General features: G+C 39.8%; 1 protein-coding gene across 1 annotated transcript in view; it reads right to left on the reverse strand.

Moving 5' to 3' along the window:
- Positions 1–7,491, reverse strand: part of LOC139709992 (uncharacterized) — a 41,480-nt gene extending 33,989 nt beyond the window's left edge. The window contains exons 1-2 of the mRNA XM_071621945.1: positions 7,475–7,491; positions 7,060–7,358 (exon numbers count right to left, since the gene is read on the reverse strand). Coding sequence (XP_071478046.1) covers positions 7,060–7,358; positions 7,475–7,491 — 316 coding nt within the window. The remainder of the gene's footprint in view (positions 1–7,059; positions 7,359–7,474) is intronic.
- Positions 7,492–19,117: the final 11,626 nt, after the last annotated feature.

The following is a 19,117-nucleotide window of genomic DNA, read 5'->3' on the forward strand; positions in this document are numbered from 1 at the left end:
TAAAAGGAATGGTGTGGCTCTCACGGTTGAGATGGGGATTCAGGTCTTAACTTTTGTGAGATAATTTGGAAACCACTTATATATGAAATGTCAAAGAGCACACAGTTCAAAGTTTATTTGATGAAAATCGGTTTCAAAATGGCCGAGATATCCAAAAACAAAGTGGTCCTAATAAAATGCATGACCCATCATTATAAAAGGTAAACTCCACCCGATATTCAAGTACAGCCATGTCGATTTGATGAATATAGTATTCACAGTAAACAATTCAGAGATCCATTCCTCAAACTTAACGCAAAATGCACTTGATTTGATAAATAAAGTGGTATTGGTAGGAAACAATGCAAAGATCCATTCCTCACATTGATATAAAGATAAACTTCACTCAATGTTCAAGTCGATTTGAAGACTAAATTGGTATCGCTAGTAAACAATGCAGATATTAGTTCCTCAATATTTAAAGGTTAACTTCACTCAGCATTAACCCATTGAAGACGAGTCCCGAGTATACTCGGGCAAGCGTCTATGGGAAATGTGTCTTGTAGCAAAATCAAACCGTCCTCGACGGGTTAAAGAAAATTTGATGAATAAAGTGATATTGGGAGTAAACAATGTGGATATCCATTTCCAAACTTAACCCGTTGAGGACGAACTGACTTTGCTACAACAAATATTTCCCATAGACACTTGCCCGAGTATACTCGCGACTCATCCTCAACGGGTAAAAAAAAAAGGTAAGTGTGAAGTTACGTAGATTTGATGAATAAGATGGCATTTGTCAACAACGCAGAGATCCATTCTTGAAACTTAAAGATAAACTCCGGTCAATGTTTAAGAAAATTTGTTGAATGTAAAGTCGTAACTAAAGTGTCGGCACAAATTTGTCTTGCTGTTCCCCACCACCATCCATCCCCCCCCCCCCCCCCCCTCACTGAAGAAGCTGCAGAAACCATTTCCACAATGCACCGCCATCGGCATCCACAGAGGAGGAAGAGCAAGAGAGGGAGAGAGAGAGAGGGAGAGAAAATTCTCTCTGATCAATGGAGTTATGTGGTACCAAGATACATTGCACGTTGTTTACTGTATTGCATCTTTAAAGGGAATCTCCACTCGAACGCACTTTGAAGTTGATTTATAATCAGAGAGAGAGAGAGAGAGAGCAAACTGTAATAAACCACAGGAAACAGTTAGACCGAGTATCGACAGGAGAAAGTGAGAGAAGTTATTGACTTTACTGCTTTCACTCATTTTCACAAAGCAGCAATTTTTGGGGTGATCTCACATTGTTAATGAGGTCATGCTGACAGCAACCTTGCAATTATCTAATTGACTCAATATGACACGAACATTTCATACTAATGCTAAGAGAAATAATGGTATTGATAGTATTAACAATACTACTACTGCAATATAAATACGTTGTATTATCAATATTTTCAATAATGATGTAAACAGCTCATCACAAAGCATGTATGTGATCAATACTATTCTTGTTCTACAGCATGTGACTGTATATTCCGTATAGATCTTTTGTCTTTCTTTACCAGTACATTGTATGCTCAATATTCCACTGTCCTGCTTGTTTTAATTTTACACAGTATCTATTTAAATCAACTGGCTGGCAAGGAGGGACACTTCTCTTTAAACGTCACTGCGTGGGCTCCTGTAATACTATTCTACACATTCACTTCATACCGATCATATCGCGCGAGGCAGAACCTAACGGACAGGTCACTCTGCAGACTGGTGTCTGATGGCTTTGCAGATGGTATATAGCGATCATGTTTAGAGTACTACGGAGGTTTCAATCCCGATGTTCAGAGTACCAGTGCCATTATCAGCCACTAACTACTGTATACCCTATATATTTCGCGGGGGTTTTATTTTCGCGAATTTCGCGAGTCGGGAGCTATTCGCGAATTTAACAACACGCGAAAATATTACCTTCCCAAATGAATCCCTTGCCTTGATGATACGAAAATTTCAGTACTAGTAGTATACCATGTCATGGCTTACCGAACAGACCATATACTGTACTGGCTAAGATTGTTTACGTACATAGACGTCTACTTACGAATACTGTAGAGAGCCAATCCATTATCGCAAGGGGACCACTCGTCAGAAATCTAGCGCGATGGACTTAACAACTTAAAAAATGTTGAATTCTAACTTACTAGTTAGTAGAGTTTGGTAAGTCTTTTTCATGCAGTGTATAACTAGAATCATTCTTATTTGCTAGTAAGTTGAAAATTCATACTTTCTTTGCCACTTCATATTTTCTCTGGTCCCCCAATCGCGAATTTAACCACTCACGAAAATGTGTGACAGCGGCAATTCGTGAAAATTTATGTACGCGAAAATTACAGCGTATACAGTATATGAAACTGACTACAGTGTAGCTGGAGCTCATATGAGACCAGGGGCCCGTTTCATAAAACTTGTTATCAGTGACAACTGCCACATTTCTATGACAAATTTGCTCTCAGCCAATCAGATGCAAGGACTTCAGTAGCTTGTCACATATATAATGACAACTTGTCACTGATGACAAGTTTAATGAAACGGGGCCCAGATATGAAGAGTTTGATAGCAAAAAGGGGGTAAGTGACATCTTTAAACATTTGAAAATAAGTCCATCATCAGGCAGAGCACAAACTAAAAAACCTTTCCAGTGACGCCTCACTTGTTGCATAATAAGGCCTATTTTTGAAAATATGACTTCAAATAATACAATGATAACAAGGGAAATGGGAAAATGAGCCTGGTGAAGATCGATGAAAAAAGCTGTGGGGAATGGGGCAGAAACACAAAATTATTGACAGCTAGATGTACTGTACTTATACAGCAATTGGACGCAACCAACTAGAAAGTAGAATCAGGGCGAACACGAAAAAGAAAAAAAAAATGTAGAGAATTTACATACACCATGGCAACAGGTGTAGAGGGGATGAATCACAACAAGAGAGAGAGAGAAAGAAAAAGAGAGAGATATAGAGAGAGAGAATTAAAGAAAAAGAGAGAGGGATTGCCATTTATGCAAATTGGAAAAGAGTGAAAGAGTTTATGTGGATGGGGGGGGGGGGGGGGGGGGGGAGGAAGGAATATACCAGTACCACAGCGTGGAAGATGAGAGAGCAGTGAATTATGTGCAGACAGCCATATTCATTATTCCGGGGGATGCCGCCTTTCATTTTACGAGGAGTTTATCTACCACTCACGGTAAAGTCACTTGCCCACCGGCGTTCCCGCTCGTGCAGACCCAGAAATCTTTCATCTAAATGCTGGCTCCTAAAACTGCATATTAGATGTTGGTGGTAACACATCATGAAAAATTTCTCTGTTTGCGGCCGTGCCATACGGTGGGATACGATACGCCTTGGCGGCTTCACTTTATGTGATTATCATTTTGCGGTAATTGTATCGACCAAGTGCCAAACCACGCTTTGATATTCATTTGCCAACTCTTCACATCCATTTTTACCACAAACAGAGCAAAACGCATAAAAGCACAGAATGGTGATGGTATTATAGGAGAGAGAGAGAGAGAGATAACAGAGAGAAAAGGAAGAGGATATAGAATGCAGACACAATTCATCACCTGTTTAATGCCTGCGTCGATTCAGTTTCTTTAATCAACACCCATGGAACTACATGTTACAACATAAAACACTTTTATGGCCACATACCCCTGTTGATGATGCACATAAAAGATCAGCCATCCATGCTGAAATGAATGGACGTTGTCTGGTTTCCACGACAACGATAAAATTCACGAGCTGCTTCGAATGAAGCATGAAGAATGCTGGTTTATGCTGTTACAGTAGTTGATTGAACATCCGTTGTAACAAACACTTGGCTATGTTGACTGCATTTCCTCAGTACCAAAGTGGTTGACATTTTTACACCTAAAATCATTACTGTCATTTTTACTTACATTATAATTACACACTGGCAGACTTATTTGCCTGTGTACATAATTATATGAAATTGCATTCTGTTGTCCATGTGCCTATAATTGGGTGTGTATCTAAATTTGCAAGGACTTACAGTATCACAAACTCCTTGGTCTACTGTAAAACCAGAAACACTCATGGCACAAAATTTTCCCTATTGAAATTGGATCTAACAGCCTTTGCTTGTTTGTTTGTTTTTTTGTGTTGTTTGTTTGTTTGTTTGTTTGTTTGTTTGTTTGTTTGTTTAGCACAAAACTCTTGCAAATTGCCACTGGCATTCAACTGTTCATACTTCAGTAATGTGCATTTCATTTTAGAGAATCTTGGCTCCCGGCAAAATTTGCGCAAATTTCATGGAAATGAAAATGTATGCTTTTACAGTAAATTATGTTCTATGTATCATTCTCCTAGTCTTCATCAGCAAGTCATCTTCATTGAATCTCATCTGCCTACACGGCCGGGTACCCTCTTGCAAGGTCAATACAGCAATCTCGGACAATCATGGAAATGGATGTATTTGAGGGTGTCTGTCTTCACATTTTAATTTCTATGGGGGAGGCTTCTTATCAATCTGTGTTTCCAACTCTCCTCTCCCCCCTCCCCCCCCCCCCCCCCCCCACTCTCTTTCTCACAGAGTTGAACAACTGGTGCAGAGAGGTGAAAAATGCCCAATGAAATTTTCTACATCGCTTGTGAGGATTTTGACCTGTGTGCACGCAACCACGCATGAGCTCTGCCTCTCTACTGGTCTTTTCAAGGTTGCTCCTTCACATCAAAATATGCAACATTTTTTTTTTTTTTTTTTTTTTTTTCCAGAATGCTTCTGTCATCAACTCTTCCACTTTCCAAATAAGCATCAGTATTCCAATGTTCTGTTCAGTAAATGCTGCAAACTTTGTGTGCTCGTTTATATCTTTGTTTTAACTTCCATTGTACACAGAAACATGTACTCAGAATTTACATCACTGCGATGTACAATTTAGAATTGAATTCATTATAATTAAAAGTGATATTGCCGAGTTCACAATGACCTTCTTGCTTGACTAAACAATGGTACATGTACAAATTATGTATTCCAATACATTGTGCCAGCTAGTAGGCTACTTTACGCAAGCTTATATTGTTCTTGTGGAGAGAAAAATGATCAAAGTAAACACTGAATTATTAACTATTACTGAATATCAAAGACAGAGGGAGAATTAGGGGCATTACAGATATACAGGTGTATCTCTTGGAGCAAAACAATCACCATTTACAAGGGAGTTTCAGATGATGATTTATCTCCATTGTAGCAATTACATCTGTGATGAACATTTGTATTACAGTATGAGTTTACAGACTTTATGGGATGTTCAAAAACAGACATGAAGTTTTCTCACAGACCAATAAACAGCATGTAAATGTTCCAGGAGATACAGAATACATTTCATGGCATGGCAACAAACACTTGACTGGCATCATACACAGCTATTTCAGAGTACAAGTACAATGTAGGCCAACATTAGACATTTTATACGTAAATGCCTGCACAAAATGAGATCCATGTAATAAGGGAGCATGGTTTGTAAGCTGTTTTTAATAAAAGAGTGAATATGTAGTCACACTACATGTAAGTTCCGCCTCCTAATTTGTGTGCTGGAGGTCAGGCTATCATCAAATAACAGATGTGTGAACCAGAAAAATGGGGGAAAACTGAACTTTACAATACTGGAGAACCATCAGCCTAACATGATGATTTTCAGTTCATGATCACAGAAACATGGTTTGCTTGTTTGCTTGAGAGAGAAAGAGAGAGAGAGGGGGAGAGATGGAGGGGGAGTACACTTCTACTGGCAACGAATGCGTTTCCGATCACGTTCACACGCAAGTTGTCTTTGCCATTGGAAAAAGGTCTCCAAGGCAGCCAGCCGGCCGGCCGTACCTCACGAGTGGGATCCTACCTGGAAACCTATCAGTCTGTAATTATCTGCACCTGCTTGGCAGAGTCAAATGGCACACGATCAGACAGAACGAATTAATGAGCCCGCGGGACTGTTGATCATCAATGCACTATTAGAGAGCGCTGAATGCTTTTACTGCCGGTTAGGTGTACACAGCACAAACAAACAAGCTGGGGCAGTGGATGTCATGTACAAGATATACAGTACACAAGCCAGGGGGCTCCTGATTAGTTTAGTTTGCGAGTAACAATAACAACAACAATGCTAATGAGACAGACAGAGAGAGATAGATAGATAGATAGATAGATAGAGAGAGAGAGAGAGAGAGAGAGAAACAGAATGCAATCAACACTCAGATGCATTCCAGAGATTTCATTAACCCCAAGAGGGAACTTTGCTATGCCAGAATTTAACATCTTGTCATTATCATTAAATTGGCAGTTTCTGACTTTTATTGCTAATTACAAGTATAGTGTACAAGTCATGTTCACTGGAGAAAGACTATAGCGTGTATAGATCATACTGGTGCATTCAACCCATTATATTTTGTTTATGTTGGAGAAAACAGCAGCAGTGCTTCAGACTTGGAGCATGCTATTCTGAGGGCATTTTACTCTGACTTTGGAAAGGCTTTCTTCAACATCACCGTGACTTTGATGATAGCTGGAGACAATCGGTGCATGAAATTAATTAAATGTGACAGTAGTTTAGACGATATACATCTCCAAAGAGCAGAGAGGGAGAGCTAGTAAACAATGGGGAGATGAGAGGAGATAGGGGTGTTGAGAGATGCTGTAATATCAAAACAATCTGTGAAGTAATGTCACAGAATAATAATTGTTTTTAATGGCAAAAGTGACATCAGAGTATAAAACTGGGGCAAAATAGACATTTCCAGTAAATTAGCTTAAATGGTTTCTTTTGAAAGAAAGTCATTGCAAAATATTGCAGGAGAAACATTATGCAACACCCCTTTATATATATACACACACACACACAAATACACACACATATCCACAGCATTATTCCCGTGGAGGATGCGCCATATAAACAAATTTTGCTTTAAAACGCATATCAAATAGACACCTACTCGAGTATACCTGAAACTATAGTCTTCAAGGGGTTAAATCTATGGAACTGTATTTCCATAAGAAGTTGGTTCCTACCTGCAAAGGGGTGTGAGGCATCGGGCTTCAGTATCTCCTCTTCACTGTTGCCTTCCACAAGTTTGTTGTCGAGCGCTCCGGACTCCTCGGACCGCAACCCCCGAGGCAACGCCGGCTCCTTCACACTCTGTCTCCTGTTGGATGATCTTATCTCCGGGTTGTCGTTCTCGAACGGGAAGTGCGTTCCCGTGACGGCGGCCGGGTTGTTGTAACCATTTGGCGAAGTACTTGTGTCGTTTGTTGTCTGGTGGTGGCTTGCCTTTGGCGGCAGGACCGGCTTCGGCTGGAACTGCACCGGGCTGTTGATTCCCGGCGGTGTAATGTTCAGGCTTAGCTGGGAGTTCAGTGACCTCTTGGGTTTCCGCGGCGACCCCGACCGCGACTGCACAGGGCTGCTGTTCTGTCTGGTCAGCGCCCTGGGGTGGTTCCCATTGGCGGCTGTCAGCACCGTGGCGTTGTCAAGGGACCGCCGCTGGTGGCTCTCCTCGTAGTGGCTCTTGTGGACGTTCTCGTAGATGCTGCCGGACTCGCGGTCACTCTGCTCGTAGGGGCAGCTCAGGTGCGACTCCTCAACCCGCGCCTGCCACTTCTCCAGTCGCGTCTGCAGCTGGTCTGCCGCGGCCTCGAACTCGTGGAACTTGCGCGAGCGGTTGGCGAGGTCGAGCTCCAACTTGCGCAGCTGGCCACTCGATGGTTGCTTCCCGCCGTTGGCGACGACACTTTCCTCCTGCGGGCAGTCTGGCGGGAAAAAGACCGAGCTGCTGGTACTGGAGTCTAGAACGTCACAGGGACAAGGCACCAAATCCAGTGGATTGTCGTAATCCGAGTAATGCAACTGCAATATGGAAATAATCAGCAATGTTAGCACTGCACGACATAGACCTCTAATGACTGGCAAAAATGAGGTACTTCCTGAATTCTTCTAAAAAATATCAAATTGACTTTTAGCATACTGCACTAAATTTACTTCTGTGTAAATTCTACTTCAGAAGTAAAATATCAGCAAAGCACAGGAGAAGCACATTTGTTTGGAGAAGTTAAAGCAGGGCTGCACACCAGTCCATGCCAATGGGACCAGTTGGACCCAGTTTTTCCAGTTTTTACTGGTCCATTTCTGAAAAAGTTGCTGGTCCCACAGTGATTTTTACTGGTCCTGGACTATCGGACCAGTGCCAGTGTGTGCAGCGTTGGTATAAGAAATACATCATAAATTATGCCTTACATTGCTTCCATGTAGACATCCCTCTTTCTGCATTCAGTGTATTCATAACTCCAAAATGGCACTCACAGACCACTGAAATAGCTTGAAATATTTGGTGCACCGAGGGAGAGCTGGCTGCAAACGCTCAGCTGTGTATGACCAACAGATTTGCTAAGAGCATGAATTTTGTATCCCTGACATACTCATGGACTGCTCTAGATACACGACCATATGTGACTGTATAACTTTGGCAAGGAAATGATCAACCGTGCATTTTCCTAATTCCTTTTTTATGTGTGTATGTTTTGCATCGTTCACTTTCAATGAAATGATCATCAAATTTTATATCTCTCATCTGCTCAAGGAAAAACAAAAGCAAAACAAAAGAAAATGTACAAATTCATAAGAGTAAAAATTTACTTTATTTTACTTGTACCACAAGGTTGAACATCGACTTCATCAATCATTCTCAAAACATACATGTAGTCCTTACTATGTCTCACACAACACATGAATACCATATAGAAAATATCAGAAGAAGCTAAAGGCAACTAACTTCTCTACACTCTAAATATACTAATCGACAAGGGATGCTGACTCGAGGCATATAACTCTGTCATCCAACGCTTCATTAAGTATGCAAGATCGAGTCTTTCAAAGGCATCCACTGACATGATGGTGAGGATGCCTTGATTTGCAAAGGGTCACCATCTCAACTCATCCTGAAAATATGAAAGAAACTCAAAGCCACACTGTTCCCATCATAATCATAATGATCCCATCATAATCATAGCCATCATCATCATCATCATAATGAATTTGTATTCTATATTTGTTGTAACAGTGATCTGATCAGTTTGCTGTAAAAGTGCTTAATATTTAAAAAAAAAAATTATCTTTATCTTACTATCATTATCATATTGACGCTGCCCATCCCAAACATGCATGGCTGAGCCTACAGAGCCTGGACACTGCAATGGTCAAGACTATATGACACAAATTAAAGTCCCAATTTGATTACAATTGACCCGAGAGAATGTCTGACAGTTGATGCGACGGTCAGGTAGCTACAGTACAGCCCCTGGGGGGACAGTCTCGTTCGTTTGAGGTTGAATGGTCTCACCGCGACGGTTAATTACTGTGGGAGAGAGGAGGTGAGGGGACGAAGTGAAGATTCCACAGAAAAGATCTGATGTCGAATCGGTGTGACTATCATATGCTGTAAAATGCCTCTAGGCATCACTGTGCATGCAGTACTACCCTCAATAAGAAACGGAATATTAATCTCATTGTTAATCTCATATCTAACTGAGGTAGGCCCTACACCTACAATGTATGTCACGCCACATTCATGCTATATATGCACAAAGACTCAGCAAGAGGATGTATAATATGGTGTGTATGTAAATGATATGCAGAGTCCTTGTCAAGACTTTGGTGTAATGAGGGATTTATACACTTTTGATTAATGTCATTCATTTCAAAAGAAGAAGAAAAAAATCCTGGTTACACTTCTTGGAATTTCACTCATTCCTTTCCTGCATGATCATCCCTGTTCAAGAAATAGTCCTCACTGTTCTCCAATCAATTTTCCAAAAGAAAAAAAGAAAAAAGAAAGAAAGAAGAAGATACAAAAAAACAAAACATGAAAAAGCCAAAGCCCCTCCCATACATGCTGCTGTTTGAGTGTCATTGTGCACTGGAAATTTTGCCCACATTTTACATCTTGTTAACTTGGCAATATTTCTCTCATTTTCTTCTTTATTACTGTACATCCCTGCTGCCCCCCTCTCTTTCTGGTCACACCTTATATTCATTATGCCAAGTTTCATTACTGGTACCTACAGTATAGTTATGCCAACTTTCATTACTGGTACCTCAGTATAATACTATGCCAAGTTTCATTTCTGGAAAGTCTGTACAGTGAAGTTTGAATATTAAAGTCTTCACACCATAATGGTTATACCCTAGCGGTAATATACTATGCCTATATATAGACTGTATCTCTACTGAATTATCTACCAATGCCATTAGTAACTAGATCAAAGTATGCATTAGGTATTGCTGATTCGTCAAAACTGTAACTCCCTCTATGAAGTAAACCAGTGGATAGAACATGAATTTTGTATGTACTCTGTATGTATTCCACTCTCCCCAGTCATCTCACTATACCTTTTAAAGGACAGGTTCACCTTCATAAACATAAGGATTGAGAAAATGCAGCACTATAAGTAGAACACATCAGTGAAAGTTTGAGGAAAATTGGACAATCGATGCAAAAGTTATGAATTTTTAAAATTTTTGTGTTGGAACCGCTGGATGAGGAGACTACTGCAGCTTGTGAGTCATATGCGTACAACAGTATAAAGAAAATGTAAAGAAAATTCAACATATTTTCACTTTTTTCACATAATAAAAGACCACTTGACTTGTCTCTTTCTAGAGGCAGGGGGAATAATATTACCCATAACATATGTCGGTAACGAGTCAAGGGAATGTGTACTTTTTTTCAAAAGATGAAATTTTGTGAAATTCTCTTTATATTTTCCTTTAATTGTTGTACGCATGTGACATCTGAGTTATTCATACACTGCAGTAGTCTTCTCATCCAGCGGTTACTGCACAAAAACTTCAAAAATTCATAACTTTTGAACGGATTGTCCGATTTTCCTCAAACTTTCAATGATGTGTTCTACTAATATTGCTACAATCGCTCAATCCTTATGTTTATGAAGGTGAACTTGTCCTTTAACAACTGGCCTACATCAAGTATAACCACTGGTCGGTGATTGGTCAAAACGCAGTCATGTGACTAATACAGGGAGGATTGAAGTCATATAATGAGCAGTGGCATCACATCAGGTGATATATATACTTCAAGAATGTGACAGGCTGCCGATAGGGCTATGATGAAATGATGTGTATAATTATGTAGATCATACTGGTACAGTATAACATGATATTGTCGTATCTATCATTGCAGTATATTGCCTCATCTATCATTGTAGTATAACACTTGACAGTCCCTTGGGAATTATGTTTCTAACTTGAAGCAATTATAATTCTCACATGGATGTCAAGTGTTATACCCCATCTCTAAAAAGGCACTATCTGTATGATGTCAAGTAAAGTTTCAGTTCTGGTTGAAAGTGCATAGTGTTGTAATAAAAAGTTTTCACTCAAACAACATTGGGTATTTCCTCACATCCACTTGTCTGGTACTCAGATGTTTGTTGTGCTCTTTTGAATTTCATTTCCAAAATCGTATTCAGTTTTCTTCTGCAACAAAGAAAGTTTCTACATCTATAGAGCTGTGTAAGGTACAGAGGGGAATTCCCTAGCTGTACTTCTATTCGCTCTTCCCTTTAGAGGTAAAAAGGCATTTGTCATGGATGATACCCATATACTATAATGCCACATATTTTTCTAATGCCTTATTTCACAAAGTGGGACTTGAAGTTTGTTGTGTGATTGTGTATCACTGTGATGGAATGAGGAATAAGAATATTCATTTAACCCTTTTAAGAACAAAATTAGTTGTTACGTTGTATTTCCCAGCTTAGGAAGTGAGATACGTACAATAAATATGGTAACTGTTGTGTTACAGGTGGCAATACTTTTGAGAATTGTCAATTTAGCAAATATCATATCAATGCCTTGCAAAATTCACAAATGCACCCCCCCCACACATGATAATAATTGAGTTATTCCAAATAATTGGCAGTATATAAACATAATTATATGTACCATGCTTGCCAGCTCCTACATTGCACGTCCACCTACAGCTAAACAATTCAGCTGTTTATATTAAATGTAGGACACATTACACATAAACAGCCATACGCACATAAAAACATGCGAAAAAGTAGCCTTTCTATGTTAATATCATCACCAGAGAATTACAGTACAACTTGTATATATTTACAGTGTTGTGGATTAACACTGAAACTACCAAACGGCAATGGTAGTACACTACGTTGGCATCACTGTGCAGATGCGAGGACCAACATGTTCCCAGAAACATGGTCCCATTTCACTTGACTTTTATGACAATCATCTGCTGTTTACTCATCTATTTGGCCACATAGAGACGATGTATGACATCAACAGCCAATAAATGCACTGTTACTATGGTACAGATCGATTGTTTACATATATCTACACCGGCCTGTATTTGCTGCATTCTTCGATGCACAATACACCCACAAACAAACACAAAATGCACCACTTACGTAGGTCAAAATAGTCAACATTTTGAATTCCGAAATTATATGCACACTCACCAAAGCCATCCACAGCCCTGAGCCAATATCATCTGTATTATCATTGCAGGGTTTTCACGCCAAACACAATGCACAAGGGGGGTGAGGTCCATTTAATCAGGACACACAATAACCCCACAGCTGTGACGAGAACCATGCACACCACTGTCATATTCAGGACACGCTGTAATAATAATCGGTTCCAGCAATTGTTCAACTCGGCTGGCCGGGGTATTGTGGAACCCGGCAGGAATACTGTATATCTTCATGTCTGATTCTCACCACATATGATAACATCACTGCATGTGAGCACACTACTACCTCACAAACACGCACGCACACAAACATACTCAACACACAAGTCACAGTAATAATATATACGAACAATAACAACTAGAAAATCCTCTTACTCCATCTGTCGGGAATAAATGCTCAAATTGTCCCCCTGCCTGCTGCTGATGGGCACACTAGCGTAACCTTGGGAGAGAGAGATTCCGTGCCCGCTGATCCCTCGCAACGCCGCAAGAAAAGGTACCCACTGAACCGCAGAGACCGCAAGTGCCAAAGAGCTGGCTGACAGTAATCTCCTACTTTGGTCGGCAAAGAGAGCAACGACTAAAAGCCCCTTGATCCTTCCCCCCCCCTTTTCTTTCAAAAAAATTTTAACTTCATACTGACATCAATATGTTTGTATGTATATTTACTAGTCTATCTGCCTCAATATATCTTTCTTCCTCCCTCATATTCTCTCCCCTATTCTCTCTCCTTGCTACAATCAGTGTCTATCTCTCTCTCCCTCTCTCTCTCATTCTTTCATGCTATTCATCTATCATATCGATGATCAAAATCAAACTCACCTTTGTCGTCATAAAAAAAGAGAGTCTATTCAGGGGGTTGCCTCTGACAATGAATGATTAATGAATTACGATCGTTGACTCCACAAGCCACGAGTGATACCGAGAGCTCGGTGGAGAACACAACATGCGGCTCACCATGAGTAAAATAAGATCGTATGTATGCATGCAGCCCAGCCCCCTTTGCACAGTATAGGCTAGGAGTCCAACCACATTTATGTAGAGTTTCGGAAAGGCTGTAGGAAGAGCCCTTTTTCCTCTCATTTAAATACATTTACCGAGAGCGTGTACTTTGTCACAACGCTACATGCGAAACCTATAATCTCAACCCAAACCCTGGCACTTCATGAAGGACACTGCCATGGGGAAAACAGCAACAACAACAACAAAACAGAGTGGGGATTTTGGCAAAACCTCAAACAAGGGTCTGGCTGGGAAGAATAGATATGTATACTCTGCTGCATCGTGGCTGAGCACCGGTGGCTGGATCACTGGGCACATGCGGTCATTTCCTGGTGTTAGCGTTAATCCATTAGAGTCATGCAACTCCATTAATAACCCCATCTCGTTTGTTAAGTACCTCTGCATTTAAAATACGGTATGGCCCCCAAGTACACAAACGAAAATGGGTTACATTGTTTCGTTTTCAATTTGAAAATCCCATGGGCACATTATCTTAATCATATATCTTTTTTGATCATCCACAATTTCAGCTAAAAAGGGATGGATACTAATGAACAATACAGTTGTCATTCCTAAGAGGTTGTAGGCCCTACATATATGTTATAATGAGCAATATCTAATGACTATCTAGCCACGCGATGCATTTTCACTTCAAAACTACAACCTGTAATTACAGCCGAGTTGAAAGACACTAATGATCTTCAATAATTAGGCTGAGGCTTGTTCTGTAGTCCTAATGTTTAATACTGCATTTAGGCCAATGCACAGATCAAGGAATGCCCATCTTGCTGTATGACAAATGATTTGATATGATCTGATTTCATTCATGTTGTTTTGAATATCATAAATTATTTGATCAATATTCATGCTTGCTTATCATTACTTATAAAGAGTTGGATCATTCAATACTGAAAAAAAAGAGAGAAAAGTTACAGGTTGACAGAGAAACAGAGAGAGAAAGAAGAAACAATTTTCTGTTCAATTTGTTTTGATTTGATTTGTTTCATTAGTCATGGTTGTTGATAAACATGACTAGATATGCAAAGATGTCAATTCTGAGAATAACAATAAAAACAAGGCAATCGCCGAATTGTGTCTCGCCCATTCGCGTACAAGGAATTAATATTTTTTATAACTCCCACAAGTTAATTGACCTGCTTATGACCTTTGACCTTGTGGTGACCTTCAACACCCTAAGGGACATTCACCATCCAAGTTTGGTCACAAACGGACAAAGGATCAAAAGTAATGAGCCATAATCGAAACGCGCCATAAAAACTTAACATTGGGCCCTAAAAATTTGTTGACCCCTTTCTGTGACCTTTGACCCTGTGATGACCTTTAACTTCCCAGGGGACATCTAACGTCCAAGTTTGGTCACAAACAGCAAGCATAGGGATCAAAAGTTATGAGCCACAATCAAAACGCGCCCTAAAACATAACATTGGGCCCTAAAAGTTTGTTGACCCCTGTCTGTGACCTTTGACCTTGTGACGACCTTCACCTCCCCAAGGGACATCTTCCATCCAAGTCTGGTCACAAACGGACAAAGGGATCAAAAGTTATGAGCCACAAACGAAATGCGCCCTAAAAACTTAACATTGGGCCCTAAAAGTTTGTTGACCCCTGTCTGTAACCTTTGACCTTGTGGTTACCTTCAACTTCCCAAGAGACATCTACCATCACCCAAGTTTGATTGCCATTGTAGCAACATGTGCTGAGTTACGTGTGATAAGAGAGTCTTGCAAGTAAACTTTAACGTATGACCTCAAATGACCTTTGACCTTATCATGTGACCTCTTACGGCACCATAACATGAAGGTACCCCCAGTGCATCCATCACCCAAGTTTGATTGCCATTGTAGCAACATGTGTCGAGTTACATGTGATAAGAGAGTATTGCAAGTAAACTTTAACGTTTGACCTCAAATGACCTTTGACCTTATCCTGTGACCTCCAACGGCACCATAACATGAAGGTACCCCCAGTGCATCTATGACCCAAGTTAGGTTGTAATCCAAGCAACTTATGTGAAGTTATTTGTCAAAAGAGAGTCTTGCAGGTAAACTTTAACATAGAAAAGAGAGTCTTGCACATACTCTTTAATATATGACCTCAAATGACCTTTGACATCATCACATGACCTCTGACAACACCATAACATGAAGATACCCCTAGTGCTTCTATCACCCAAGTGTGGCTGCCATTGCTGTAACAGATGCCAAGTTATGCATCATAAGAGAGTCTTGCAGGTAAACTTTAACATTTGTGACGGACGACGGACGGACGACGGACGGACTACGGACGGACGACAGACGGACGACGGACGGACGCCATTTGGATCCCTTAGTCTCGCCTTCACCTCCGGTGGGCGAGACAAAAAGAGAACTTGACTGGAAGCGAGACTAAGAAGGAGCAAAGGACGTTCAAACAGGGAGAAGAAGGAGCCAAGTGTGTGTACTCTTTATCTCCGGGAGACACCTTGCTTTCCTCCAAGGAGTGGTAACGTTAGAGGAGGACAAATTGGCCCCCGGTAACGGGTTACGTCCCTCGTCGCCCGCAAGAACCAGGGATGTGAGAACAATCTCATGACACCGACAATTACCCAGCACAAATTCTGACAGTGCCCGTCAAAAGGGATCATTGCGTCTTTAAAGGCGCATCCGTCCCTACGGGTGTCGGCTGGAGAAAAAATGCACGTCATTGCAATTGATCACACACCAGTATTAAAGACAAATGGTGGAGCTTTTTCAGTAGAATTTACTATTATTCTTTCATCTGTATGCACGTAACACAGGAACTGAGTATAATCAGCTTTCTTACTTGTACGACCCTTCAGAAAGTTTACAATCCTGAAGTAGGATAATCTCCACTATTACAGCCTTTCTACAACTATACATTTTACAATGATGTTGATTCTGCGGTACAACACAGAGGAACCAATATTGAAAGACAACAGTAAAACCTGGGTCCTTCCTCATTTAAATCATCATGGTTAATTCGGCACGATGTATTAGCTGGACCACCTCCCCCCCCCCCCCCCCCACCCATAACAACAAAACAAAACACCATTTACATACCATGCATAATATGGCAGCTGCCACGGCATATCAATTTATTGTATCTAGTAAGACTCTAGTTACTACGTATGTAACAATCAGGGAGTCATGAAATGAATGAATTGGATTAATTAGGTTTGTTCCACGGCAGCTGCTGTGAAACTAGCCATATGTATTACCACCTTTATAATCAGCTCTTGGTTAATTGCTCTCCACGAGGGGGGGGGGGGGGATGGAAATTAGGCAAGCCCGATGGGCGTATTGACTGAACAAATATAATTGATTAACTTTATCTCACTACCTATATAAACAGACGTCTGCTACAGTTCCCATTCGAGAAGGCTTTGCAATTAATGTCATTGGAGAGCGATATTCCAAATTGCATAGATTGTCATTGATTACCCAGATCTCAATATCAATATTAATCAATATTATTGTTTGAGTTTCTGCAGATACCAGTACAGAACAGGTTGAAATGAATGGCGAAATATATACCTTTTTAAGTGGTTTTGCCATGATGTCTAGTGTACCAAATCGTGTCCTCGGCTAAAACAGCATTTAAAAATATGTTTCTCCCAAGTTCAAGTTCCAATATGAATCAATGCCACCATTTGGATTTATATTCATTTCGAAAAGCCCCTACTTGCCAAAATTGAGAATTGGGAAAAGGGTTTCACGCTTTTATAAACAGGCTAGCATCTATTCATATCACTTCTATACTGTTAAGCATGATTTGCTCTGGACGAGCAAGCATATACATCTATAGGGTTTGTTGCACACTGTGAAGTTAGTCTTTTTCCAAGTGGGAAGAATATGGCAGGTCAAAATGAAATATTACACGATGCCTTTAAAACACACAGGATAAATCGTGCACGCTTCTTCCCTCGTGATGGATGGTGCTGCCAATACATATTATGGCCCGGAATCTCAAACACGACGGAGCAGAATCCGTGGAATGGCAACCTCTGGGCGGATTCTCTTTCTTGGGGGTTTTTCACCGTCAACTTTTCTAGATTTCCCAGGGTTATGAAACAAGATTCTTCCACTGGAAACATAATATATATCTAATATATCTTCTTTTATTGTGGCTCTTCCAAAGGAAATACAGAAGCACAGAGGAGAGGGAATGCAAACACAAATACATACAAATATATACATCCTCTTACTATGAGAATATATACACAATGTATATTCTCACAAGTATGACTGAGATATATATGAGTATATATCAGGGTGAAAGTGAATTATGAGGGCATCTCTTATTTTGTGGGGGTAAAAAACACCGTAAAGTATAAAAACTGAAGCAAAAAGAGATGGAATTCAATGATTGCATGAAACATTACTTTAATAACACTATAAGATTTGACCCAAGTACTTGCATTCCAAACCCGAGCAAAACAACAATAAAACAAAATCTGAAAGCAGAGATATGTACAAATATGAAAAAACAAAAACAATGTGAGCAACCATCAAAAAGCCATTAGTATCTAATGTATCTCATCTTCAATAAAGGAGCTCTTCATTTCTTTGTTTCTGGCAAAAGTGTGAAGAACTACATACAGAAACTTTCATTTCCGATGTCAATACATTTGTACATGTACTGTTTTGCCCCCATCCCCCCCTGCAAAAACAAAAACAAAAACAAAACAATGAAACTATGAAACAATGGAACTATTCCGCACCCTCTATATGACTATTGCCAAATTGTGCATCATACTTACAGGACAAGAACAAATGAAAAAAGAATGTTGTACTTACCAAAATTTAGAACCACACAGGGACAATTTTCAATTTCTTACTTAGGACCAAAACTTTGGAACACATTGCCACGAGAAATGCGTGAACAAAGCAAAAGATCTACATTTCGTAAACGCCTTGCAGATTTCCTTCTCTAATAGATATTGTATCAAGTATAATTACTTTTCTACGTTAGAAAATATATGATGTACGTTGTATTTAAATATTAACAGCCATTTCAACCAACCATGTAATAATTTTTCGTTTGTGTTTAGCTTTTAGTATGGAGATCAAGGTGACCAATCTCGACTAGCACGTGTGCTAACTTTTGGTTTCCTTGTTAACAACAACTTTGTAGAATTACGCTACATGTATCACATTTAAATCTCAAATGTCTTCATTTAATCATGGTATTGTAAAGGAGTAATAGATAAGTATTTTTTTCATATATGTATGTAAATACAATTGTAAAATGATTGAAAATGTGCATGTTCAAATGTTGTTGCTAATAAAACTTCAAACTTCAAAAACTTCAACTTCAAAACAAAAACAAAAACGATCAGGTAGTACTTTGTAAAATGCACTACTTTTTATCTCATCCTTACACATAAATGCATCACACACATACACACTCACAATAGTACCAATAGTATCTGAACAGGAAAAACACAAAACCCCATAAACTATAAAAATAAATCCCCTCAGTAAATCTTTGCATATAAACATTTAGAAATGATGAAGAGCCCTCAAACAAATCTGGCT

Source organism: Diadema antillarum, unplaced genomic scaffold, assembly GCF_040938485.1.
Source record: "Diadema antillarum isolate AM-2024a unplaced genomic scaffold, OU_Dant_1.0 seq00001487_RagTag, whole genome shotgun sequence".
NCBI lineage: Eukaryota > Metazoa > Echinodermata > Echinoidea > Diadematoida > Diadematidae > Diadema > Diadema antillarum.